Consider the following 27,036-nt stretch of genomic DNA (forward strand, 5'->3'; position numbering starts at 1 on the left):
ATGAGTTCAAAGAGGCTAAACAAAGACACAGAAGAGTTGAACACTGCTGTTTACAACACAGTAAACAGATTAAGATTTTATACCTGAGCAAAAAAGAAATTTAACTATTAACTACAGCATGCAGAATAACTGATAAGTTATCACATAAACCTAGCATACTGTTATTAGGTTACAGTCATTCAGATGTTCTTAATTTTTACAAAGGCTAAAGATGGAAAAAGCTCCAAGACGAGATGAGTGTGTGACATAAAACCACAATAAGGAGAAGCACATTACCATCTAGCAGCCTTTCCAGAGGATCAAAATTATCTGCTGTTTTATTATCCAGGGAGAAAGCAGCAACAATTCAAAGCCTGTGGAGTTAATAACATGTTAGACATTTAAGCAGGTCCCAAAAATTAAAATATTGGCAGTTTATGAAGTGCTCACGAAGACCTGAGCCTGCATTCTCTGCCCTCAAATGCCACTTTAAAACACTGCATTTGTGAGCTGTTCCCAGCGCAAAATGAAAGGTAGGGATCTGCAAGGAATGACTGATCAAGCCACAGGCTTGTGATTTTCTCACCAGCAAACCCACAGCTGATTCTTAAGGAATGACTTTTTACCCCATTCGATTGGCCAAAACCCACATTTCAGTTAGGTACAAATGTGACTTTTCTTCACATTGAATCTGTTGTTTGGGGTTTTTTTCCTTTTTTCTTTTTTTTTTTTTTTCCTCCCTAATCCATTTTGAATGCTCTGGTTTGAAGTACTTCAGTACAAATCAAAAAACAGTAATATATTTCTCTTCTTAATTCCCTTATCTTCACAAAAGGTGCCTGTGGGAGAGAAGGGGGTCTGAAAAGTTTGAGCTTTAACCAGCACAGCCCATTCCCCTCAGTCTTCATTCTCCTGGCAGACTTCTGCTCTCCCTGATCTCCATATGCTATATAAAAATTACCTGCTCCCACCATCGATATTCCTTTGCAACAAATCAGCCATTTGCCTTCCTATAGCAAAACCAGCAAACTCTGCCTTTGTCATTTAGACCTGTCAAAAAGAGATGGGAGGGATGGGAACGTCTCTTACCCTGTTAGAGACAGCCATAAACAAAGTTTCTGCCTTTTAAATCCTTGGAGTTGTATAATTACATACTCTTGATGCCAATCAGCTCCCCTCAAATCATACCATCTGCCTTGACTTTCCTGCTACTTTTCTTTCGCCATTTATGAATAAAACTATGCATTTAAAATGCATGTGTCAAAATGGATTTATCCCTTTGTCCACAACATAGTCATTTCTTCTTTAAAGTCAGACATCTTAGACATTGGTAGGTTGTGTGAAAGAGTCTCCAGGGAATTGAATCCTCTTTGCTTCTAGTTTCTTCCTGGCTTTGAAAGCTGTTGATACTTCAGGGTGGATGGAGTCCAGCCGCTGTTCGCACTGGAAGGCCGTGAGGAAGGCTGTCCTGTAGTTGTTATTCATCCAGCCATAGAGAAGGGGGTTGGCAAATGTTGAGCACATGGCAATGACGTGAAACACTGTGTAGATCAGTTTGTACTCTTTCAGGTCTAACACCTGACTGTCAATGTCACTGACTAGCTGGAAGGTGTGAAATGGCAGCCAGCTGACAGCAAACACCACAACCACACACACAAGCATCTTGGTGGTTTTCCGCCGCCGGTGGTGGTAGTGGTCATTGCCTGCCCCAGGACTAACGTGGTTCTTGAGCTTGGTCCAAATACGGGCATAGGCATAGGAGATGACCACCAGAGGCAGCACATACTGGATCAGGAGCATGGAGACACTGTAGATGGTGCCATAGTTGAGCTGCCCCTCCCCTGGCCACTTCTCAGAGCAGACTACAATCTTGAAGTCAGGAATGATCTCAATCAGCGAGTACTCACGGAAGATGGCCAAAGGACTTGCCAACAGAGCACTGACTGCCCAGGCAACTCCTATAATCAGGAAGCTGATCCGCTTAGAGATTTTGCTTTCCAAGTGGTAGACAATGCAGCGATGCCGATCCAAAGCAATCACAGTCAAAGTAACGGTAGACACATGCACAGCAAGAGCCTGGGCATAGGGCACAAGGTGGCACAAGACCGGGCCCAGTTTCCATTCACCCAGCAGCGTGTAAACGAGAGTGAAGGGCAGGCACAATGTATTCACCAGCAGGTCAGCCACAGCCAGGTTGGCAATGAAGAAGTTAGTTACTGTGCGCATGCTTTTGAACTTGATGATCACGTGGATCACAAGGGAGTTCCCGATCACCCCTAGCAGGATGATGGAGCAGTAAGCAAAGATGAGGATTATCTGCACTTCAACGAGCGTTGTGCTGTCCTTCAGTTCCGGTTTAGGGTCCAGAGCCAATTCGTTGAGCGGTGTGGTGTATCTTGGCAAGTACAGCTTGGTGAACAGCTCCATTTTCATTTCATCTGTCTGGTTTTCTTCGCCTACTGCTTCCAGGGGCCCCATCCTTGCAGCCGCCTGGTCTAAGCAACAGAGCTGTCCCTGAAAACAAAACAGTACAAGAACATGTGGAGAAATCAGTCCACGGTGGCTAAGACAAGAAGTAATGAGCTAAAGCTACAGCTCTTTCCTCCTCTAACCCACGTTCTACATCTCAGGATTAAGAGAAGATCTGTCTTAATATATTTAAATTCTGTTGCCCTTACATTTGAAGCCCGATCTCGTAATATTATTCAGGCATGACTCCTGCTGAAAATTGGGACAGATTTCAAAAGCATTTCAAAGACAAAGTTTGCCTAAGTAAATGCAGAAGGATTAAGATCCTGCTGGGCAGCATATCCTTTTTTACAATCCACTACCTAAAACTACTGCTGATTTAGCACAAAACTTCCATTAATACCTATGGGAATTCTACATGGAACGGCACCATCCAGACTGTTATTAGCATAATACTCTTCCAGCTTTTCCTTACTGGAAAGTGTTTCCTTTAAATAGTTACTAAATTCTTATAGGTTTATGCCCCTCCTTAATACCAGAGAACTAATTACTGAGGTCTTTTTTAAGAAACTTTCATTTCGGAAAGTTTGTGCCACCAGGCAAGCAAAAAAAACCACGCCAACAGAACTGAAAAAAAATAGCCTTTCTCTGAAATGACTGTGTAACCTATTCACGCTGAAATTAACTCAAGAAACAATTAAAACTCAGTTATACATAATATTTCCTTTCTGTGTCATGTTTGAGAAAACACAGCTCCACGGAGGCTGCCAATCAGGGATTCATTTCTCACTGCAGTCATAGAGAAGAGCAAATCATTCCCCTGCTGATGTCAGTAAGTATTTCACCACCGGCATCAAAATCACATTTTTGTTGCCTTCCCTACAGAGGCTGAGCCAAATTCTATGCTGCCCTAAGACTTCAGTAGGTACTGATGGATATATGGATGTTTGACAGTTAATACGTAAAACGTGCAGGTCCTATGCAGACTGCCCAGACCATGGGTGGTGTGCTAAGTGAGCACCATGCACCTGGGGTTTGGCTTGCCCTGACAAAATACTAACTAAGAAATTGCCAGTGCCCAGTGGGCTCACCGAGGTACCACCACGGTTTGCCGGTGAGGGGAAAGCCAAACCTGAGTTACTAACTCTACCTCCCCATCCATACATTCCCTAAGGAAAGCAAGAGTAGAGATGAAACGTCCCTTTCTTGCCATCAGGTGTTACATATAGCTTAATCCATCCCAAATTCGGGTCTGCCTAAAGAGACAATCTAGCTTTTAGTGCCTTTGGTTTCACGTGGTTTTTAATTATCTTTTTTTCAGCAGATCCACTTCATCGTAGGTTTTCATCCCTACCTCTGTCTTCATTAACATCTATCAGTGACATCCTTACGTGCAGTTTCCTGAGAAACGAGCATTGTCTACCAGCAGGTGACAGAGCCCTTTGTGTTTGCTTGCATCCCACAATATCCCAAAGAATTTCTCAGTGCAAGCCCTTTTCCCAAAAGCAACAGATCAACTGCATGAACTGAAAAGTATTTTTTCCCCCAACTAAACTGGTCAGAATTATGCTATACTGTTTAGTCTACATTTACCGTGCAATTAACAGTGGAAGCCTGAGATGTGAAACACCGCAAGATACATAGCTGAGATGTGCCAGCTGTTCATACAAGCTTACCCTGCAGTTTTTAGTACTATAATCAGTCATCAACTACTAGCCTAAGCATGGGTGGCAGGAAGGGATTCCTCATCAATACATCTTTAGTCCACCGGGTTAAAAATGTAAGAGATCCACCACAATTTGCACAGCCAAGGCTATGCAGAAGTTCAGAACTCTGCTGAGCTTTCTCCTTCAACTTGTGTACCTACACCCAAGACTGATGCCCGCATATATTATTAGAGTAGAGATTTGGTGAGGTCCCAGGACTATCAGGTGCTCAAAAATCTCATAATTTTTTCAGTGCAAAATCAGAGCAGGTCATATTTGCACACTGTAGTAGAAGGCTGAGAAGGAAGGCAAATTTCTCTGGTTTTCCCTTCTTTGCCATGAATCCAGGGAGGAGGATGTGGCTCAGCCAAAAAAATGTAGCATCCCTTTCTTCCCCAAAATATTTTCACCTGTTTCTCTAGTCCCTGACTTTCATTGATCCCCACTTCCAATCCCTTCTTTTTTTTTTTTTTTTTTTTTAGCAGAGCCTTCTTTTGTTCTGCCACTTTTATTTTATTTGTTACTGCCCCATTTGGGCTGATGATAGGCGTTTTGGTCTTGTCAATAAGACAAAGCTGAGGGAGGGAGGAGGGATCACCAGGGTTTCAAGCAGAGATGAGCTGGTGTGTCAGTAAGCAATGAAATAAATTGGACACGTCTGACATTGTCAGTGGGACAGTTAAGTGGGCAAAGAATCAGCTGCTTTCAGAGGACGGGGGGAAAACTCTGGTGGCATTTGATACCTCAGGTAGTGTTTGACAGGACCCTTTCTGTTCTTTTTTAGTATAAACTCTCCAGCTGATGGCATTTATTTGCGCACCTTGCATACCGCACAGCACTGGGGTTTATTTCAATTTAATTTTTTTTCCCCAAGCAGTCAGATCCTCAGGGACGGGCATCAAATTGCACCTAACTTTGGGCAGAGGAAGGCCCGTAGAGGATTTACATCAGTTCTGAGAGCAAGTAAGCAAAAAGGGCGAAATACGTGATTACATTAGCAAGCAGCATTTCCATCAGGACCGCAGTGCCTGCTCTGGGGAAGGGTTTGGGGTTGCTCGAGGCGAAGGTGGCGACGAGCGTGCCCCTCGGGTGCCGCCGCTGCCCTCCCGCTCCCCAGGCGCCCTGCCCGGGGGAAGGCACCGGTCCCCGGGCGCTGCGGGGAGCCCGCCCATACCCTACGCCGGCCGCGCTCCTCGGTCCCCTCCTTCCCATTTTCACCTCCCTCCCGCCCCGGGGAGGCGAGCGTGGCCACCGCCGGCTATTGCCACAGCAGCCCGCCCGGGCAGGGCGGGGAACGGGGGAACGGAGCCCCCTCGCCCCGCAGAGGGGCGGCTGCTCCCGCCTCCCACGGCCCGGCCCGGCCCGGCCCGGCGAGTCCCTCCGCACCCCCGCCGCCGCCCTCCCCTCGCACACTCACCGGGGCGACTCTCTCCTTCCCAGCGATGGGGCAGCGGCACCGCACAGCGCGGCCCGTCGAAAGTTTGGAGGCACCGGCGGCGGCGGCCCCCGCATGCCGGGGGGGCGGGACAGGGCGGGACGGGGCGGCCCGGCCCCGCCGCCCGGGGAAGGGCTCGGGCGGGGCGGCGGGCCCGGCTCCGCAGCCGCAGCTCCGGGCGAGCGAGCGAGCGAGCGAGCGGGCGGGAGGGACGCGGCTCCGCCCGCTGGGCTCCGGGCGCGGGGAAGGGGGCTCCGGGCCGCAGTATCGTGATGTGTCGGCTGCGTCTCACTCAGGAGGCAACGGCTGTAGCGCTGCCGGCGTGAAAAAAGGGAGCTTGGAGGAAGGGGGGATTGTGGCAGGTCCGAGCCTCACGCCTGAGCCTGCTTCCTAGTTTTCCCAGTCCCCAAACTGCCTTCTGGAGCAGTGTAAAGGGGATGCCTTTGCTTCGAACAACTGCTGAAATCCTTGTTACAAGCACCCCAGCTTGCACAGATTTGCTGTTCCTTATAAGAAGATCTGGCAGGTGTAAGGATGAATAAAGCATTTGCATATTCTGTCAAGAGCAAAATAAAAGATTGCATATTTATTTACAAGGCTGCAAAAGTAAAGACAACAGCTGCTATATTTATTTAGTTCTATATTCAGTAACCTTTCAAAAAAAGCTCTCTTGCCAGCCAGCTTCAGCGAGGACTAGCTCCAGCCGGCATTGCTGCCCTTCTGGTAGGGTTAAATCCATCAATGGGTTCTACTTAATATTTTGCTGTGTGCCTGATGCCTCTCTCCTAGGTATAACTTCTGAGGTTCAAAGGAGTGTTTTCTCAATGCATAGTTGGAGGGCCCAATTCACCAAGTGGTGTTTCAGCCCTAGCTGTTGCTCCCAAAAACAGGAACCGGGAGACTTTGCTTACTCTGTGGCTACAGCACTGATGCTTGGATGACTCTCTCCCCAAACCTTACAGAAGCTGCTATCCAGAACAGGAATGCTCCTTTAGTTTCTGTCACTCTAGGCAAATTTACATTAATATTTCAGGTAGTTTCAAGGATCAGCAACATTATCTTCTGTCATCTGTCCTTTTCTTCCAAAGGAGATTCTGAACAAGAGCTCTTCCTTTGTCAAAGATAATGCTCCTTGCTTTGGTTATACCTCCATATTATGCTCTTATCAGAGGAGAGAATCTAAATGGAGTATCAAGGAGTAACTTCAGCGATTTACAGTTGTTTTTGAAATTCTAAACATGTCTTGAGAACCCCCTTAGATCTTTACTAATTCAGGCTATCTCTTCACAAAGGGCCTTGCTCTTAGTCCTTCAGCACTTCTGAGACTGTTAATGGAATGCTCCTAGCTTGTTGCAAAATAGATTCCTTTGATGACTAAATAAAGACCCAAGAGTTTCAATTCTCCTACCCCTGTTTATTTCATTTCCCAAGTCAATTTAATTGTAGGATTTATTTTTTGGTCTACCAGCAGACATAAATGCATGCCATGAGTTTTAGTAATTAGAGTGCTTGTATAATATATGGCTGTAACAGCCTGCAGTTCTTCCCTATCCTTCTCTTACAAATAGTCAACAGTGGTGTTTCACTCGTCTCAAGGGTGTTGCTACTGTGCTGTACTCCACACACTCTTTCTAACAACATATATTTTTGCTGCTCCTAATGTAGACAGTGTAGTGAAATGCTACACGTCTTTAGTGTCTGTCCAGCTCAGGATCCCATAGCTATCCCACAGCTAAGGAAAGGCTATTCCTTACTTTCACTACCAAACTCCTGGAGAAAGTCAAGAAGATGTGCAAGTTCCTAAGCCAGCGAGGGTTGGCTTCCCATGCAATAGAGAAAAGGTGTTATTTCCTGTTAGGAGGTGATTCTGTGTCCAGGCAGAACTGAAATTCTTCATGGAAATGCATTTCCAATAAACAGCAGCAGTTTTTATTGCTCATAAAGGAGTGGTAGTGAAGGGCCCCATAAACACTACCTTGAACCAAAAGCCCATGAAAATACTAAAATCAAGGGCAGAAAGAGTCAAACAGCAAATGGTCTGTTCAATATGAAATGTGCTGCTGGGTGACCACCTCCAAAACAACTGTGGATACTTTTCTTTTGCGCACTTAAATGTACATCCCACAAACCACGACAAGCCCAGAGTCATTGAATTACAGAACCGTATAGGTTGCATAGGACTTCCAGAGATCTTCTTGTCCAACCTCATGCTCAAAGCAGGTCTAGATGCAACAGGTTGTCCCAGGCTATGTCTAGGCATGTTTTGAGTATCTCCAAAGTGAGAGAGACTGCCCTCACTGGGCAGCCCATCCCAGGATTTGACAACCCTCACAGTAAGACAAAATTTCCTTGTACCAAGTCAGAGTTTCCCATATTCCAGCTTGTACCAAATGCCTCTTGTCCTAGCACTGTGTTCCTCCTGTTGTGGACAGTAGTTAGATTTTCTTTTAGCCTTCTTTAAGGCTGAACAAACTCAGTTCCCTCAGCCCCACTTTTCAAGTTATGTAGTCCAGCCTCGAACATCTTGGTGGCCCTCTCTTGGACTTATTCCAGTCTGTCAATGTCTTTCTAGCACTGGGAGCCTCAAACTGGACCCAGTATTTCAGATATGGTCTCACAACTGGTGAATAAAAGGGAACAGTCACTTCTCAACCTGCTGGCTACACTCTTGCTATGCCTTGATATAGACTGAAAGTTAGACTGTGTAAGTTGGCTTGCACTAAATAAATGAGCTACATGAACTTTAAATCCCAGCTTCCTATTTAAGACAAGCCTATAAATGAGCTTTTGCTTTAAATATGTATGTGTACTAAGGTGAAATACAGATAGTCTAGCTTAACAGCTTGAAAAAAAGATCTGTTGAACTTATGTTGTTTCTGTTGTAAATCACACTTACGGAGGTATGGCAGGGTGTAAGAAATTTGATATACATAGCTTACCTCCAGCAGTATCTGTTTAACTCTCTTTACTGTTAGAAAATTGTCTTGTCAAATTCCGTCCAACGTAGAGTTTTTTCTGAGGGAATAATAAGCATTTCTGCCAACTCCTCAGAAGTTTACCAGTTCTCAGGAGCAAAAGAAGGGTCTGCATGTAGTACCCAGACTTGAAGCAGAAATCACTTTTGTTTCACTCACAGAGCAAGGAAAGAGTTGCCAGTCTTTGTCCACAAATTGTCCAACATCAGATTTGCCAGAGTGGCAAATAAGGCTTGATTGATAGCAGCCAGACGGAAGAGGCAGCCGCTCTCCCATCCCCTGTCCCCAGACAACATTCTCCTTATTTCGTTTACTGCAAGGAGGGAATTTAAAAGAAACCACTGCCCCTTGAGCACTGACCTTTAAAAGCAGTGCTGTGCTGCATGCCACTCACGTGAGCCAAACCTTGCCAGTCCTCAGTCATGCAGATTTTCCTGGAGTGAGTCAGGTTTTAGGGAATGGAGCATTCTACATAACACAGACAGTCCTTTAAAAATAAAATGGAAAGAAAATAAATAATACCTGAAAACATGACCTTGAGAGAGAATAACTGTCTTGAAACTTTCATGTGGTGCCAACATGGAGATCATATAGTATAAAATCATACAAGATAAAGATTTTTCTAGCTGAAAAGGCCAGAAGAAAAGTGTTTGACTAGCTAAAGAATGAAGTTCCTACTTGCGTAGACCTGTGAACATTTTGGAATATATTTATAAACTGTCGTTTGTTCTTGTTCCCTTTTGGTTTAGATTCAGTCTCCCAGGTTCAATTCCACCCATGTCTCTTTCCAAATGCAGTAATAAGAAATAGACGTATGCATAAACAAGTGTCATCGATCTGCCTTAGATGACTAAGGAGATAAATCCAAGCCAGCGGGGAATGTGAGAAATTGGTGGATATGTCTAAGTACCAATGTCAAGTTGCTAACAGCGGTACTTCACAGCCAGCGCCGGTTAAACAAGCAGTGTAGTGCGTCTAGTTCAGACACTACTGCCACCAAAGGCTCAATTCAATTGCCTGTTTGCTCACAGACTGCGACTGTGCTCGGCACCGTTCGCACATAAGAGAAGGCTGCAGAGCTGAGCGCTGTGTTTCGAACATGGTCTTCTCAAAGCACCCAGCGCATTGCCGTGCACTTGCGTCATTCAAAGAAAGTTAAAACTGTAAAGTCAAGTAGCTCACCCCAAAAATGACAGGTTTAAAGTTGCCCATTTAACGCCAACACAGCTGTTTGGGTTTACATAACAATGATACAGTCGTTAAGTAACTAGTCACATTATTTTTCTTTAAGGTCACTGCTTATACAATGAGTAAATTCTTGGTATTTCTTTATATTCTCAGTATCTATTTTGCGGTCACAATCATTCTCTTTACTAACATGCTATCCTTTCTCTGCAGAGAATATAGAAATTGTCATTTCTTCGCAGGGTTTCCTATGGTCTTTTCATTACTAGACCTCAACCAGAACTACTCAGTCTTTATTAGGATCTACTTTCAGTCATGTGGAATTCAAAGAGGCTGACCTGATCAAACATTTAATTGGATTAAAAAATACAAGGAATAAACCATTTTACTCTCTTTTTTGTTGCTCGCATTTTAGACAGCTTTTTATTTAAACTCATCCTATTCTTCCGTAATTCCATTTCTTTTTAAACATAGAGATTTCTGTAAACTCCAAAATGTAATGTGGAAGGTGACACTTCATTAAGATACTGCACGTTTGGTATACAACCAGTTGTTGCCATTTCTAAAGAGTTTTTATATGTTCCTAAGGCAAGCATACTCTGTTTATTTTTAGAGCATTAATCACAGAAAATAGATTCTCACATATAGCTTAGAGCTTGAATATCATACACTCTTCAGTCCTCAATTTCCAGTAGCTGGGAAAGCAATATCTCTCTAAATGGTTTCCAAAAGTGAGTCAACTATATCTACTTGCTGTATGCTTGCTTGTACGTCAGTTATTTCTAATTCTGGAAATCCTGGGCTGTTACAAGCAGCAATGCCACTCACCCTTTGCTTTGCCTTAAAATTATTTTTGTAACAATTTTGAAAAGTCGTGTTGATAAACTTCAAGCTCAGTTTTTGACATGCTGATGAAATCCATGGAAGTGTTGAATGAATTGTCTTTGGGACAAACAGAACTAAGCTGGAAAGCTGGAAACCTTTGTCTTGTGTGTGCGCGTGTGTGTGTCCATTCAAGTTACTTTTCTTAAAATGTAAAAAACTAATCATTAAGCTTGCATACATTCTCTTCTCCTTGTAGAGAGTGCCGAGAGTATGCAGCTGACAATGCATTACTCAGAAATATATTTTACTGAGCTTATTTTTCAAAAAATATCCTTTCGTCATTGTTACAATTTGATACTCTTTTCGCAAGACAGGAACTTTCTCAGATTGCTCTTAAGCTCAAGGAAATGTGTCATCTTTTGACCCTTGCTCAGCCAGCCTACATTAAGATGCAGGTTGTTGGTATGGTTGGCATCTGGGTCCTGAAGAGATGCTTGGAAGAATTAATATGGATAGGTTAATCTATCACAAATTAAATTATTTTGTTGAATAATAGCAGTCATGAATGAAGACAGCCCTTCAGATAGTGTGCAACATAACACTGTCTGGTATGTAATGCCATATAAAACACATCGTGCTCATTGTGAGCATAAATATAAGATGCAATTAAAACCAGTTTCCAGTAATTTATGGAACTGTGTCATCTGTCATAAAAAAATGTTTTTTTCACTTGCAGTTTATCGGACAGTCACACAATCGCTAAGAGCCAAGTGAGCATCTTTCCCACATGTTGTTGAAAGTGAATTAATTCTCATCGTTTTCAGCACATTATTTCAGCTCATTTTTTCACATTTACACAGAATTTGCAAGCTGTGCTAAACCACTCACTGGCTTCATTCAGAGTCATTCTGTACCTCTATGTGGCATTTTATGGAATAATGCCATTTGGTAGGAATACATGGCATGAAATTCATGTATTTCATTTGTAAGCACTTTTTCGTTCTTGACAAATTACTTTGCTGAAGAAGTGAAAAAGGAACACTTTCCATAACTATTATCACTTCAAGTCATTCTAAAAATGAAGTACTTACTGTTTCTTTTGTGCACTCTGTCACAGTTTTGGAACTCCTGAAGGACATCTGTTCTAGGCTAAATGCAGCAAACCTGTACAGCCCTCTTCTCGATCTGTAATCATATGACTCATAGGCTAACATCCAGAAATGCTGAAAAGTTTCAGCTGCTCCCTCTTCTTCCTTCCTGATACACCAACAGGATACTTTCCATTACAGGTACCACATCTACTAGTATAGTGAAACTTTACCGTCCCATTTTGGACTGACGGCACTGTTTGTGAACAAGTTAAGCTTGTCAGCCTAGCTTCACAAGGTTGGAAAAGTGCTCTGCTACTTTTATAAAGAGTCTGCCTCCCACTCAGAATTGAACTGGCAGTTTTCTAAATGAACTCTTCGTTTTCCTTTGTTTCGTGCCCGTGATTCACACCCACATTTTGCAGAGATTGATGGCATTTTAATTGCTAGGGGTATTTTAGGATGGAGGAGAGGGGATGGGAAGAGGCTTGGGAAAAAAGTGGGTAGGGGTTTGGCATGTTTGGAAGGCTAACTGTTCTGTGATTGCACACAGCACAAGATCAGCAGCCAGAGCACCATCTGTGCACACAGCTTATCCATACCGCCCAGCTTCGGCACAAAGGAATGTGTCAGCTCCCGCTTTTCCAGACCAGCCGAAAGCCTCCTTCGTGCTCCAGTGAAATTCTGCAACCATTCCCTGAAGATCTAATCCCTTCACCCAGCACGTCCGACTGGCACAACCTTCCTTCAGCAAGGAGCTCTGCTTGCAGCGCTGCTTTCGCAGGTTGGAGCTGGGAAGGTTCAGCTGCCCGTCAGTGTCACCTCCCTGCCCTGAGAGTTGCAGAACGATCATCTCAGCATCCTGGGGAATGGTAAGAGATATACGACCTCCCATAGAAATGTAAAAGCATCTCAAGAGGCTGTGTGTAGCTGTCTGTGGCAGAGGTGTTTGCATCTGAGCTAGTTGTCCTAGACTTCCTTTGTGGTCAGGAGAGAGCTACTTACTCTAACAAGTGGGGTTTAGAACTTGATAAATCCCCTCCTAAAACAGATACTTAGATTTGGTCAGATGAATTGCACCCTAAACACCATCTTGTAAACACAAGACCTTCCCTGACTATAGTGGGAACCTCAGCAACTAGTTCTTTGTACACTATGGGTACCTAAACTTCAGCGAAAGGAATTCTACCTGTCACTCCTGGTATCATGGCGACATGTGAGTAAATTTTCTCACCATCAGTATCTGGACTGGAATCAAGTATATAAGTAGCTGTTCCCCAGACCCTCAGAGACATTTAAACGCCTTTGATTTCAGGTACGCAAATTATACAGGATTTGGACCTCAGTGCTTTGCAGATTGTATCGAATTTGTCCTTACAGAATCTCTGTGCAATACTCTCCTGTTGAGCACAAAGATGGGGGGGGGGGGGAGGGGGCTTGTCTGTGTTGGGAAACTGGCCAAAATAGCTCTCCCAGAAAAGTTCCTGATATAGACTCCCTTCTCCTAAATATCATTTACTGTATTCCAGAACAAAATATCTATATGACAAGAACAAAATTGTCAAACACAGGAAAAAAAATTGGTTATTTTCATCTGTAAACCCATACTGACCTCCATATAAGTTTCTGTCACATTGGCAATCTTACACTTTCGCACAGCGCTCTAATTCTTGAGTTAACAGTGTAGGCGATGGCATGTTTAGATGGATCTGCCATTAGATGAAGTTGATACCACACATTCCTATCAACAGGTTCCAGTGAGGAGATTCAGGAAAAGCAGATTTCTCTACAGATTCTGCAGTTTTGTTGAGTGACTAGAGACCACTCTGCTTCTGTGTATCTCCACACATCCTTCTCACTCTGGCTTTTCTGTTATGTACACAAAATCTAGTCTCTGACTCTCACCAATTCACCCTCCCCCTTTGTTCCAAAACCTTCCCCGTGCTTGTAGCTTTCCTCCAGCATTGATTCCTGCAGTCAGAACACTTCCATCCGTCTCTACCTTCTTTCATTCCTATCACCTTCTTCCCAACCTGATCTTAGCCACAAGTTTCCGTGCATACCTGTTTCTGCTGTTCATCTCCCCTCCGGGGGATCTCAGATGCACTCTTCTCTTTTCTAATAGCACATTTTGTTCACCATCAGAAAAGAAAAAGATGATGTTAATGTCTGTGTGTGAGAAGAAGAGAGATCTTCTTTAAGTTTGTCTTTACCTTTGCCTCACTACAAAATTTGACAGTCAAATTTGGCACATTACTTCTTTACCACCTCATTTCTCTTCTCAGCAAAGATGAATTGCCATGTAGTTTTGCATGGTTTTAGCATTACGGTCCTGTTCTTTATAAGTCAAATATATCTGGCCTACTTAGTTGGAAAGCAGTGAATATCATTAACAGGAATTAAGATAAATTATTGGGTAATTTTTGTTAGATTTTTCTACCACCTTATGACATCATAAAGAAATTATACCTTATGAAAAAGTCAATAGTTTAACTGATTTGCCTTGTCAGAGACAAAACGCAGAGGGACTGAACAAAATAACTTTACTTTTTCTCCAAACAGTCCAGAACATCTTACCTTATACTGTGTAGCTAAGTATCAGCATGACCATTACACCCTAACCTAGAAACAGGTTTCTGAAGGAAATTAGCTTTCCCTTAAACCTAATGGGAACTGTGTATCTGTCTTCCTAACCTCACAGTTTTAAATTATTTGTACTCTGGCAGAGGCTTGCACTTGATAGTTTCTTGGGTAAGTATTATTTCTGACCATTCAGCAACTGAGCAGGACAGACATCCCCGTGTGAAAAAACCAGTCCTGTATAACACAGGGTTGCTTTTCATCAGAAGGGATTTTCTTCAATAGCTTACCTCATTCCCTCAGATCTTATAAATACGAGTCAGACTATGAAGCATGCAGAACATAGCACAAAAAAGCATTTCCTAGGTTAAAAAGAAGTATGAATTTGCCTGACCTCTGCACAAGTCCAAGAATAAATGGGAGCTGCTACTGGGAACTTCTGTGCTGTATTTTCAAGTCAGTTTGTGATCGTATACTCTAAAATTACAGAAAAATCAGCAGAGTAAAGAAACTTGCCTCTCCCTTGCAAACTTGCTCATTTGGACTTGCCTGGCATTTTGAGTACTTTATGCCTGGAGGCGTAAGACCTACAGCTTGCTCCTTGAAATGTTAAGGGCTGCTAAGCAAACCTGAGCTCCTAAGAAGAACACGGTAGTGAAAAGTTTTATTCTGTTCCCACTGAAAACAGGGATAAAATTGATACTAGATTTGAACAGGGGAGAACAGGACTTTCAGGTAGTGAAGTGGGTTGGTCTAGGCTGCCTTCAGGAGCTACCAACCTGCAACCTGTTCCTCTCAGAAATCCTGAAATCGCCTAGCTTAAACATACCATTTTATGTCTCCTCTTCACCTTTATTGCAGTGAAAACATGTTATTTTTTGAAAGAACCCTAAGCATCAAATACTCTTTCGCAGAGACACTTTGCAATACAAGGCAGCAAATCAATGAGCTTGAAGACAAAAGTGCTTCACCACGCTCAAAATTCTCTTTAGGCAAAGTGCGTCAAGGCTTCAGCCTCTTGCTACAGCGGTGGCTCACAGCATCCACAATCCATCACCTCTCACCTTGTTACCAAATGCAGTAGGCATGTGCATCTCCTCTATCAACCTTTATTTGGGGGTGTCCAATTGAGTTTGATTGTCAAGGAAATCTACAGTAGTTTTACTATTGCAATAATGTAATAAAGTGCTAATATTTAGTAGTGAAAAATATTCCCTTTGTTGGTTATGCTTCTCTGTGAACTTTTACACAGCATAATAGAAAGAACACTTCTAGTTAAGAAAAATGTATGTTTAATACAGATTACACAGTTCTCTGGTTTTTTGCACAGTAAGCTCAGTAGAACAATATAGTAATGCAGGGATATAGTGTACTATAGTATTAAACATTATTTTGTAATAATTGCCATGTCAAATATAATTATTAATTTATAGATATAAATAGAACAAGAATCTGCATTGTGCCTTTCTGTGAAAGGTATCCATTTATACTGAAGAGAGTTCATGTTAGTAAAACCTTTAATGTATCATGAAATTAATAAATAATACGAAGCATAATGAAGAGGAGAAGAAAGGTGCAAACTTAAAAATCAGGTTTGTGGGAGCTTTACACATGCCAGACTTTAGGTTTTTTACTATTTTGTTAATCCTAGGTGAGCTCAGCCCACAAACTTCCGATGCTGTACAAATAAATCTGCCAGTACTACAATGGTGGACCCTTAATTGGTTCCAGATCTAATCCACATTTTTTCCCAAAAGTTTATACTATATATGCATGTTATACTTTAGCAAGTAGTAGGATGGTGGTGCAAGAAAGGCCGATTTAAAATCAGAGCTTGGATCCTGCTACCCACCTTTGTTTTAAGAAAAGAGAACTTTACTTCAGTGTTAATGTGTTGGATTTGCGTGGCAAGGTTTTGCTAGCAGAGGGACTACAGGGGTGGCTTCTGCGAGAAGCAGCTAGAAGCTTCCCCCATGTCCGATAGAGCCAATGCCAGCCAGCTCCAAGACGGACCCACTGCTGGCCAAGGCCAAGCCCATCAGCCATGGTGGTAGCACCTCTGGGATAACATAGTTAAGAAGGGGAAAAAACCACCAAAAGCAATTGCAGCCAGAGAGAGGAGTGAGAAGATGTGAGAGGAACAACCTCTGCAGACACCCAGGTCAGTGAAGGAGGGGCAGGAGGTGCTCCAGCTGCCGGAGAAGAGATTCCCCTGCAGCCTGTGGAGAAGACCATGGTGAGGCAGGCTGTCCCCCTGCAGCCCATGGAGGTTGATGGTGGAGCAGATATCCACCTGCAGCCTGTGGAGGACCCCACGCTGGAGCAAGCAGATGCCTGAAGGAGGCTGTGACCCTGTGGGAAGCCTGCACTGGAGCAAGCTCCTGGCAGGACCTGTGGCCCCATGGGGGTTCCACGCTGGAGCAGTTCGTGAAGAACTGCAGCCCATGGGAAGGACTCACATTGGAGAAGTTTGTGGAGGACTGTGTCCTGTGGGAGGGACCCCATGCTGGAGCAGAGGAAGAGTTTGAGGAGGAAGGAGCAGCAGAGACAATGTGTGATGAACTGACCACAACCCCCATTCCCCATCCCCCTGTGCCGTTCAGAGGGGCAGAGGTAGAGAAATTGGGAGTGAAGTTGAGCCTGGGAAGAAGGGAAGGGTGGGGGGAAGGTATTTTAAGATTTGGGTTTATTTCTCATTACCCTACTCTGATTTGACTGGTAACAAATTAAACTAATTTGCCCAAGTTGAGTCTGTTTTGCCAGTGAAGGTAATTGCTGAGTGATCTCCCTGTTCTTATCTTGACCCATGAGCCTTGTTTATTTTCTCTCCCCTGTCCAGCTGAGGAGGGCAGTGACAGAGCGGCTTTGGTGGGCACCTGGCCTCCAGCCAGGGTCAACCCACCACATTCTGGCAGTGCAAGCCCCGCAACTTAAAACAGGTGCTTAGTCTGGGGGAGAGGTGTCAAGATCGAGACTCACCTTCATGTCTGACAACAGCCTGCAGTTACCTTGCTGTCTGCTTTCGATGCATAGCTTCCTTTCCTGCAGAAAACCAGTCAAAAAGAGACCAGTGAAACTAAATGTACAAGCATCCAATACCTGGGATTGCAGAAATAGCTCTAGAAGGGCTCTGCAGAGCAAGTCTTTAAGTCTTCTGCTTCCTTCCAGATATTCGGAGGGGCAGAATTATCCACTCCAAACTTACCTGCTGTTTTTGAAACTATTACATTGATCTTGTGGCTGTTATTCAAAATGGGAGCTCCTTACTAGCTAGCTAGCCTGGAGCCTGTAGTGGAGAAAGTTTCCACACTGAGAAGGCTTCCGCAGGCACTGGACTTTGTCTTGGTCTATCCAAAATAGATCTGTTTTGATTTATTGCAGATTTGCTGCATCTCTTCCCTCGGACTCTTTTGGTCTAAGCTTTTCCACCCTAGACAGACATGCAAAGGATTGAGTCTAGAAAGAAACCACCCTTCTCACCTTCCTGCTGCTCAGAAAGAGCTTCTGGCAGCTGACACGTACATTAGCACTGAATCATCTGGACAGGATTTACTACCCCTTCTATATACAAGTGGTGGCCTTCACTGGACTAAGTAAATCCTGTAAAGGGAAATCCTGCCTCATTAGCTTTCTGAAGTTGTACAAGGTATCTATGTATCAAAGATGTATTTTGTTCAGGTCTTCAGCAAACCTCTGACAAGATGCGTAGCAGAACGCTACTGAAGAAAAGAAGTTGCCATGGGACTGATGCTTTATAAATTGAAAGCTGCCTACAGGTTAGGGAGCGGAGGGATTCATTGTCAGTTTTCAGGATGAAGAAGAGTAAGCAGTAGAGTCTCTTCAGGAATGAGTTTTATTTAAGATCTTCATCAATGACTGAAGGAAGGGGTACAGAAATATGTCTCAGTTTACAGATGATACTCAACTCCTTCAGAGAGTCAAATGATGCACGCACATGTGGCAAGGAGCCCTAGAAAGGCAATGTATAGCTGAGCGAGTGCAATAAGAAGTGGTAGATGAGCACCTGTGTCAATATATAGTGCATCTAGGGAGAATAATTTAGGCCGGGCTTACACAGTGCTGAAATGAAAACTGGCAGCTGCAGCTCAGGAAAGAGACTTGGAGGTCTCTGAACTCATCTGTTCAAAATGCAACAGCAGCCAAAAATGCCAAGAAAATTTTGGGTGTTCTCAGAAAGGATGGTAGGAACCAGAAAATATAAAACCTTGGTGCATCTGCATCTTGAACACTGTGTACAATCCTATTTCCACATTTTAAGAAGGACATAGGGAAATTAGAGAAAATGCAGAGAAAAGCAACTAAGATGATTAAAGGGATGGAGCAGCTGCCTTTACAAGGAATCAGAAAAGGCTGGGACTTTTCATGATTTTATCCCTCCCCCAGGCTGAATGGGATATGGTCAAGGTTTATAAAATCGTGAAGGCAAACACAGAATTGTTACTTGCCAAGTCCTGCGGTATCCTATGGGCGACTGAAACTAGTTGGAGAGCAGCTTAAAACCTGCAAAAGGTCCCTTTTTTAATACCGCAGGTCACTACCTGCTCCACCTTCTGGAACTTGCTGTTACAGGAGGCTGTGGAAGTCCACAGCACCAGCAAATTAAAAAAGCCCAAAGCAGACAAATTCCAGGGCAGCAGGCCCATAAACAGCCACTGGACGGAAGCGTCAGGAATGTGCTCGCTCGGTGCGGTGGTGGGTGCTGGAGGAATATGAGGAGGATGGACTCCAGACAGGCAGGATCGTGAGGTGTCCCTCCCCAAACAGCATTTCCTACAGCCACTGCTGGAGACGAAGTGGACGATTAGTTTGACCCAAAAGGCCATTTTCTGTGTTGTCATGAAAATAAGACCCTGCGCTCCTTTGCTAGAGCTTAAAGCTGCCACTTCAGAGTTATTTCCACCCATTTAATTTTGATTGCATCTCAGTAGGCAGTAAATGGTCCAGGGTATTTCTCAACTGAAAGAACTGCGTGGTAATTATCAATGGCAGGTATTTTTTTGTTGTTGTTTTGACTGTGTCTTTTTTTCAGTGGAGTTAGGGAAAATACAGGGCTTTGCAAAAATGAAAGGAGGTGAGCAAACAGCGTTAAATAGATATGCATCTTCTGTATAAATCTATAGAACTTTAAAGCGATGTAAATCCAGTCAAATAAAAAGTATGTTGAGCAAAGAGAATGAGTTAGGCAGGCACAAAACAAATTTTATTTTTAATGAACATATTTTTAGGGCTTTGTTCTCTTACAATCATTAAAATTTCTGGATCAGAGTCCAATTTATACAGCTGAATGTTGTTCCCAGGTTTTCTGACGGTGTGACTGTTGTACTTTGCATGGTGAGCAAATGATTTTTCTCAGGGATGAGGAGCTGCTCTAATGAAGGTATCAGAAGCTGGGCCTAAATAATTAAAGAAGGACCAGAAGTCCCGGAGGCTGTATAACCCCCTCTGCCAAACTGGCAGAGATTCCCTCTCACTTTGAGGATTTCATAAGGATCAAACACTGTACACTCTCCTTACCCAACCTTTTTTGCTGCACTTGCTTGTCTTTCCCTGTCCATCTTGTTCTAAATACCCTGCACAGCAGAGTGCTGCTTCACTTTTCACTATTTCTCATCATTCTTTCTCCCAGCTCAGAGAAAAAGGTGAACATTGAGGAGCTCTCCACCACCCCTCACCAGAAGGTGGTTTATGTTGCAGAAAATACCAACAAAATATTTATTTTATATTTTTCTAGCTGTTCCAAGGCATGCTTATGGCTACTGATTTATATTCGTCATGTATCACAGTATCTCAAGACAATTATCAGGTCGCAGTTTTGATATCCATTTGCTGTGTCACAATGCAGAGGGAAGAATGCCAAATCACATCGCCTGGAATTGTGCTATGTTTGAGCAAAAGGTCGAAATGGGGTGTCCATTCTTATTTCTTTTCTTTTTTTTTCTCCCCTGGAGAGTAGGAGAGCAAATAGCTAATCAAGGAGGGAGGGAAATTTCACAGACTGGTTATCTGGCATTTTAATTAATGCATGGCAATTTGCTCTGCATATAATTTACAGTCTGTATGTCCCTATATATAACAGCAATAGTAAGAAACAAAATCAGTTACTCTCTTATTAAATTTAATTTGCTGTTGCTTGCATCTGCCTTAACTTGCTCTATTGTACCCACACACAAGGAAAAAAAAAACCCCACTTTGCTATAATTAAGGATGGGAATTTGTTTCTGTTTGAAGGTGCTCTAAAATCCACTGCTTATTTCAAACACTGTGAAATTCAGTGGGTGTCTAGAGGGTATATTAGGATGTGTTAGCGTTGAAATCTGGGATAAGATGAGCTGGAGATTGTTGAAGAACAATCCCTCAAGGCAGAAACTTTTTTGTTTTCTTGTTCTTATAACGCATTGCTGACATTGTCCCGGGACAATTAAATCATAATTCTGATCATGCCTGATTGATCTCAGTTGCTTGACATTTCCCATTGCTAGCGCAGAGGGCTCACTACCCAGCATGAAGTAAGGAATCAAAATTTGAAAGCCAGTGTTCTCTAGAACCAGGCTAAACTCCCACAGCACTCCCCACATCTCGCAGTGAACTCAGCTGCAGCAACTGCAGCCGTTCTCTGCACCTGTTTTCACTTTCAAGAGGGACTGAGTAAAGGCTGCTGGGATGCACAGCTTAACTCCTCCATTCTGTTTTCAGTGGTTTTTCTGCTCTAGATGTTCCAGAAATATAATCATAAATCTTCCTCTGTCATCAGCCCAAATAAATCATGGCATTGCCATTAAACATGAGAGGGAATACAGTTGAGCCGTCCAGGAGCAAATCCAGACACAGAATAACGGCACCTCTAGTGCTGTAGAGGCCAAAATGTTTATTCCTCCCATCCTTTGCTCACAAACGCCCTTGGGATCAGCACTGACAAATACCCTTCTTGGTATCCCCCAGGTGAAAATTCAGTAGCACCCAGTATTTAAATCACCTTTGAAGGCTCACTAACCTTCAGACTCAGGTATGACTGACAGTATCTATAGCAGAGGCTGCATCCCTTAAACCATCATTGCAGAGACCCGAGTTAGCTTACTGAAGTCAAGTGCTGAACATCTCCCCCACGCACTTTCTGAGCTTCCTCCAGCTTTTATATCCCCAGCAGTAGTGGCATAGTGCGTTAGGAAGCTGTCAGGAGCGCATGCTTTTACATCCATGACGACACTACGCGAAGGAGGTGGCTGGCTCTTGGGCAACATCTACTCACGGATTCAGTAGGTCGTCCAGGGTGTCAGTGGGTTGGTTACATCTCTCTGTTCCCTATCTAATCTTGATTCAGTCCACAGCGGCAATCCCAGCTTGAAACCTAAGGAAAGATCAGTAAAGCCGTATTATCCTTACAATCAGTTTGAAACGTGATTCTCCCTTCTCTTCTCTCTGCATGAGCCCTGAGCCCCAGTCTTCTCAGTCTGTCAATATATATCTATTGTACAGCCATCCCCATGTTCCTTCCTTTGATTCTTTTCGTCTTCTCCTCTGCTACAGCTGTCTTTTACCATTCTTGTTATCTTTAAATGACTGACGAAATACACAGGCTTTTTTCAAACAGCGCAGATTTTTACACAGCCATAACATAATGTAGCTCTTTACAGCTGATCTACTCCCCTCATAAGGTAAGATACTCTAGGCATCTTGGAAAAAGAAGGAAAAGATGCATCTAAATTAGCTTTTGTGGATATAGAGGGGGGAGATAAATAGTTCTGTCATAACAGACTACTAGCCGAGGCAGCTGTGATTGCCAAGAGCGTTCAGTAGCAAACCCTATGAGATAGACAGGTTGCATACATGCACATACGTGAAATGGTTATGTCTTTTTTCCCCAGTTCTTTTTGCTTTTAGACTGAGGGGAAAAGCTGAAATATGAAAAGTTGAAATTTAGACAGAGGCAGAGGCAGCTTTGCCAATTCTCGTAATGTTATTGCAAGTATCACAACTGTTAATGCTTTCTCTTCAAGCCCCAAATGCTAGCAGCAAGAAATCGCAGAGAAATATTCATTTCTGAGTACATTTTGAGGCCTTCTGATCTCATGGAAAGGTTTGAAGCTGCTTCTGAAATGTAGCCTAAAGAGTAAAATAGAAAGAAAAAATGCAAGGCTTAAAAACTTATGGCTTTTAAACAAGGCTGATGTTTTTCCAGCCACATGGATTTTGAAGATGGGGTTGGCAATACTGTGCATCATAGCTTTAATCCAGTTGAAGAAAACAGACCTGTTGGGTGTACTACTTAAAATCCAGGAAAGTGCTGTCCTGACTAAGAGTTACCTTAATCTTTTATGTTCAAGTATCACCCTGATTCAAGACCTTTCTGTGTTTACAATCTGAGCAAGACTTTAAAAGAAGCTATTTACTTTGCAAAATTAGACTAAATTATGTAGGCAGAATTCATGCCAGTGCTGAGATTTTATCCACCAACTTTAAACCTAGAAAAAATTTTTTACTCCTAAATTAGAAACTTCTGAAAATTCAGCTTATAATGATAATGTTGCACAAAAATATTTCTCTCTTAATACTCTTTCATTGCTGTTACTAGTAACTTTACTGTGATATTAATTTTTCTGACTTTAGAAGAAAGCAATTTATTTCTAATAATTTATGCAGTGGCTACAGCATGTTTATTACCATGCAGTAGACAGGTCTGAAATATGTCAGTGAGCATATTTTGCAAACCATCTGTAAACACTTCATTAATAGAAAATGGCACAATTTTAAACCATCTTCCCAAATTACTGCAGAGTGCAGCTTTCACATTAAATTACAGAGCATATTCTTAGACTTTGTCAAGACTGCACCTCGGCGTAGGCCAGACAAACTGAAAGACCCATCTGGTGTGGGTTGTTGTTGAAGTTCACTGCATCTATGACGGGTCAGGATTATTAGGACTTCCAAGAAGCACACAGATTTCATGTGTGAACAGCCCCCAGTCGATACCCCAGGAAAGCTGCCAGTCAGCTGCTGCTGCTCTCAGCTGCTTCTGGGCAGGGGTTCTCCTGTCTGTGGTTTGAGAGGCATTAACCATTCAGTTGGGCCATTTCCCAAATTCTTCTTTCAGGATGCCTTTCACATCAGCTGTGAAATAAATGTTCTACAGACTGCCGTGCGGTGCCCTAGTCCTCCTCTGAAGGAGGACTCCTGGCTGCTCCTCAGGCTCTCAGTGGACGTGAAGTCTACTTTATTCTTGGACACTGACCACTCGTAAGCCACGCTTTTGGGATAATACTTTACCCCTTGTTCTACAACTCTTCCCAAGTGTCATCCTCCCGATTGCAATGTTTCTGATTAAGGACAGTCATATCTGTAGCTTGTTTCAGCAGTGATGAAGGCTACTAAAGGAGGCATATGCTGAGATAAATACTGGTAGTAGAGGTTCTCTGCATTTACACTAACTGACCTCCCCAGACTTGCACCTTATCCCTCCCCAGGAAATGTCTGTGAACCTGGACATTTGAAATAGGCTCAGACTGATAGCTCACTTGTAGCTAGCAGCAGTGAGCTATGTGGGATATGATTATTTCTTTTATATTTGTGCTTGTCCTTCCAGCCTTTGGGAGACATTATGTTTGTTGGAGGCTAGGCTTGCCCTTACGGACTCTACAAGACCATTTTTACCCCTTTCAGAAATGAGGATTTTTGGCAGTACTTTATATCTCTTCGTTATATGGAGGTGATCAACATCTATAAAAATAGAGACAGAAACAATTCCCCCAGACTGGGCAACATATCAGAAGTGTTTATTGCACTTTATGGTGTCTGAGAAGAATGATTCATATCAAAATCAAAATGACTCTCAGAAGAATGAAAATAGCTTAGTTCATTTTTGCACAGAAAAAACCAAAATCAAATAAATGATAACTGTTAAGCATAACATTGTAATTGCCTGTCCAGTAGTCTGTATTCAGGGTGAACTCCCACTGGCTTAATTTTATTTGTCATGAAATTCATTTAACAGGTCTTTCATCACAAAAATGCTTTAGATACCAGAAGAGACAAGTCAGGAGATAGTGGTGGCCTCTTAAAAGAAGCTTGTACAAAGATGTGATAAAACTCCAAGAGAAATGAGTAATTTCAAGGGAAATCAAGAGTGGCATTTGTCTGACACTAGAATTAACTATAAATAAAAAGGAATGCAAACAACAGAAATGAACCCTAATTTCCTAAACACATGACTCAAATAGTTCATTAAATACAAAACCATACTGTATATTTATTCTGTGCGTACTTGGATCTGTATGTGTGAAAATTATGTGGTAGCTCGAAAATAATAGATCTGCTGCTTGAATAGTAATACTTTTACTCTACTTTATTATTATTCTATTTAAAAGATGTTTCTTCAAGTCACCATTTAAGTCCACACTTTTTTAACATTTCATAGCTGTGAAGCAAACTTTGAAACACTGATATTTCTGATTTCTTGAGCTGGCCCTAAAGACCATTGATATTGTAGATTGTGTGGAGCACATTAAAGAACAGCTTCTTTGGGCCTTATCCTAAAGGAAATGGAAGTCCGTGGCGATCTTTACATTGATTTACAGGGAGAATAAGTCTGGAAATGAGTATCATTAATATTAAGGAATAATAGAATGAAATAAACAGCAATAGTTATGCATGATTACTTAGCATAGTTCAGTAATTCACCTATATGGGGTTATGCTATACCTCTGTTTCTTAAACTATACCCCTTACACTATGTTCACCCTTTTATTGCAGGGCTAGAACAGTAAGGAGAACAACTTAAGAGTCACTGATCACTGCTTCCAGAGGACCACTGCATTGCAGTAAGGAATGTTAAACTGCTTTAAGGGACATCATTTCAGGGCCTCATAATGCGTTTTTGTAATTACAGGTGTACCTATATACGCATCACATGCAGAGAACAAAATATTTCTAATTCATATGAAAACTCAGATTTTCTAAGGTCAAAATGTGGTTAGATAGCTCCACCCCTCAATTAATGCATGTTGTTCTGGAAACGTTTCCAGAGCAGAATTCCTCATCCAGACAGAAATCAGGCCTCTGCCTTGCCCAGAGTAACAGAAAGCCGTTCACCAGACTACAGAGCAGGAGATTCAATTGTTCCAACCCAAAAACTGAAGATGAGAGAAGGGAGAGCGACGAGTCGGTTGACTTGAAGGAAATACATGCCCCACCTGTGGCACATAACACCAAACAGCTGCCTGTGGAGAGAATTATGATCCATAAATTGTTATTACATCCAGTGGTCCTAACAGTGACCACCGACAGTTTCTATTTAGGGATACTGCATTGACCCACAGGTCTAAAGGTTTGATTGTCCCTCTGTAAAGAGTGAGCGATTCACCGGCCTTTGGCAGTCTGCAATACAGAAAAAACTCTGTTACGCACTTGCAGTTAGTCTTCATGGCAGAGAATTTGTATTTAGGGATTCAGATTTATAGGCTTTCCAAATGCATGTTAGAGTAATTTGAAAGGTTATCATCCCCAGCTGCCTGTCCTTTCTCACTGCCAGAGGTTATTGCTCCTACAGCAGAGACAATTGAACGGCTGGCACATTATGTGCACTGTTCATGGCCTGGTGCATCGATTTCAGCTGACATTATTAACTGGCTGGGTTCTGAGCGTAGGTGGCAGAGTGCCTTGACTGATCATCCCTGCTGGACATAGCCGTAGTGGTTAAAGTGCTTATCGGTTCCCACAGGCCATAACCAAATCCCATGGGTACTGAGGACAAGGCGCAAAATCCCACCCATGCAGGGTGCTGAGGGTTGCTACAAAGCACCGTTTCTCACGCTGCACGTCTCACTTTTTTGGAAGGGGGCAGGAGGAAGAAGCAAGTGGTCAGCATGGTCAGATAACCCTGGTAATCAGGAGAGGACTAGGCATACCCAGGTTTAGTGGGCCTATGAAAAACTTTCCTGTTGGGAGTTCAGGCAGCCAAAGTGGTAAAACTGGCCATTTGGGAAAAAGCCTGGAGAGGATTTGGAAAACTCAGTAATATGCGCTACAAAGCCAATCTTTTCAACAGTGCAGTGACCTGTAGGAGCCACACTGTGCACCTAGAAGAAGATCCCAGGAGGCACCAAGTCAACCAAAAATCAGAAAGAAATTGCGGTGAGGGACAAGTTCTAACTGGGAATCCCTCCCAGGACGGCCGCTTTCCTATCCTCACTGTGGAGCCCAGGAGCATCGCAGCCTGGAACACATTGTTCGTGTATTCACTTGAGTGAAGAGGAATGCAGCTTCGACACCTGTTCCAGTTCTGCAGGGAAAGGGACAGAACAGTTGTCTCCTACGTGCCAAAGGGACTAGGTCACCTCAGAAGCGTGCTGTTGTGGGAGATATACACCCCTTCTCTTTTGTCTGAACAATGTGCGGCCTGAGAATGACTAGTCTAACATATTTTGGGTATCTAGTTTGTGAATACATCTGGATCTCCTTGGCACACGCAGACATTTGTGAATGCCAGACAGCAAGAGGCACTAAGGGACCGTTATGTATGCAAATCAGCAGAATTTAAGCACCCTGGGGGTGAGAAAGCAGTTACTCAGAATTTCTGAAATTTCTAATAGCAATTTAATTTTGAAAGTAGACACCTTAATTTGCAAGTAGGATGTAGGTTCCTCGGTGTATTTGGCCTTTTTGATCTGGACATATTTAAAAATGTATCAGTAAATCAGTGGGAGTTAGGGGCTTTGCTGTCTTATGTGCCAATTTCCATCCCTAAGTGTCTGAATACCTTTCTAAGTCTGGGCCACAGTGAG

The 27,036-nt window shown here is 43.0% G+C and overlaps 1 protein-coding gene across 2 annotated transcripts; it reads right to left on the reverse strand.

Annotated features, from left to right (window-relative positions):
- NPY2R (neuropeptide Y receptor Y2) lies at positions 1–27,036 on the reverse strand. Of its 2 annotated transcripts, XM_054824501.1 has the most exons (3): positions 27,012–27,036; positions 21,510–21,608; positions 1–2,493 (listed from the first exon to the last, which is right to left on the reverse strand). In XM_054824501.1, the coding sequence occupies exon 3, from the start codon at positions 2,455–2,457 to the stop codon at positions 1,300–1,302; it is 1,158 nt and encodes a 385-aa protein (XP_054680476.1). In that variant the 5' UTR covers positions 2,458–2,493; positions 21,510–21,608; positions 27,012–27,036; the 3' UTR covers positions 1–1,299. The 2 variants fall into 2 exon arrangements, with proteins under 2 accessions (XP_054680476.1, XP_054680475.1); XM_054824500.1 differs by lacking the exons at positions 21,510–21,608; positions 27,012–27,036 and adding an exon at positions 5,572–5,830.

This window comes from Grus americana, chromosome 4, assembly GCF_028858705.1.
Source record: "Grus americana isolate bGruAme1 chromosome 4, bGruAme1.mat, whole genome shotgun sequence".
NCBI lineage: Eukaryota > Metazoa > Chordata > Aves > Gruiformes > Gruidae > Grus > Grus americana.

Bases quoted from the DNA above. Each gene is read 5' to 3' on its own strand.
- NPY2R (XM_054824501.1), bottom strand. From the start codon at position 2,457: ATGGGGCCCCTGGAAGCAGTAGGCGAAGAAAACCAGACAGATGAAATG.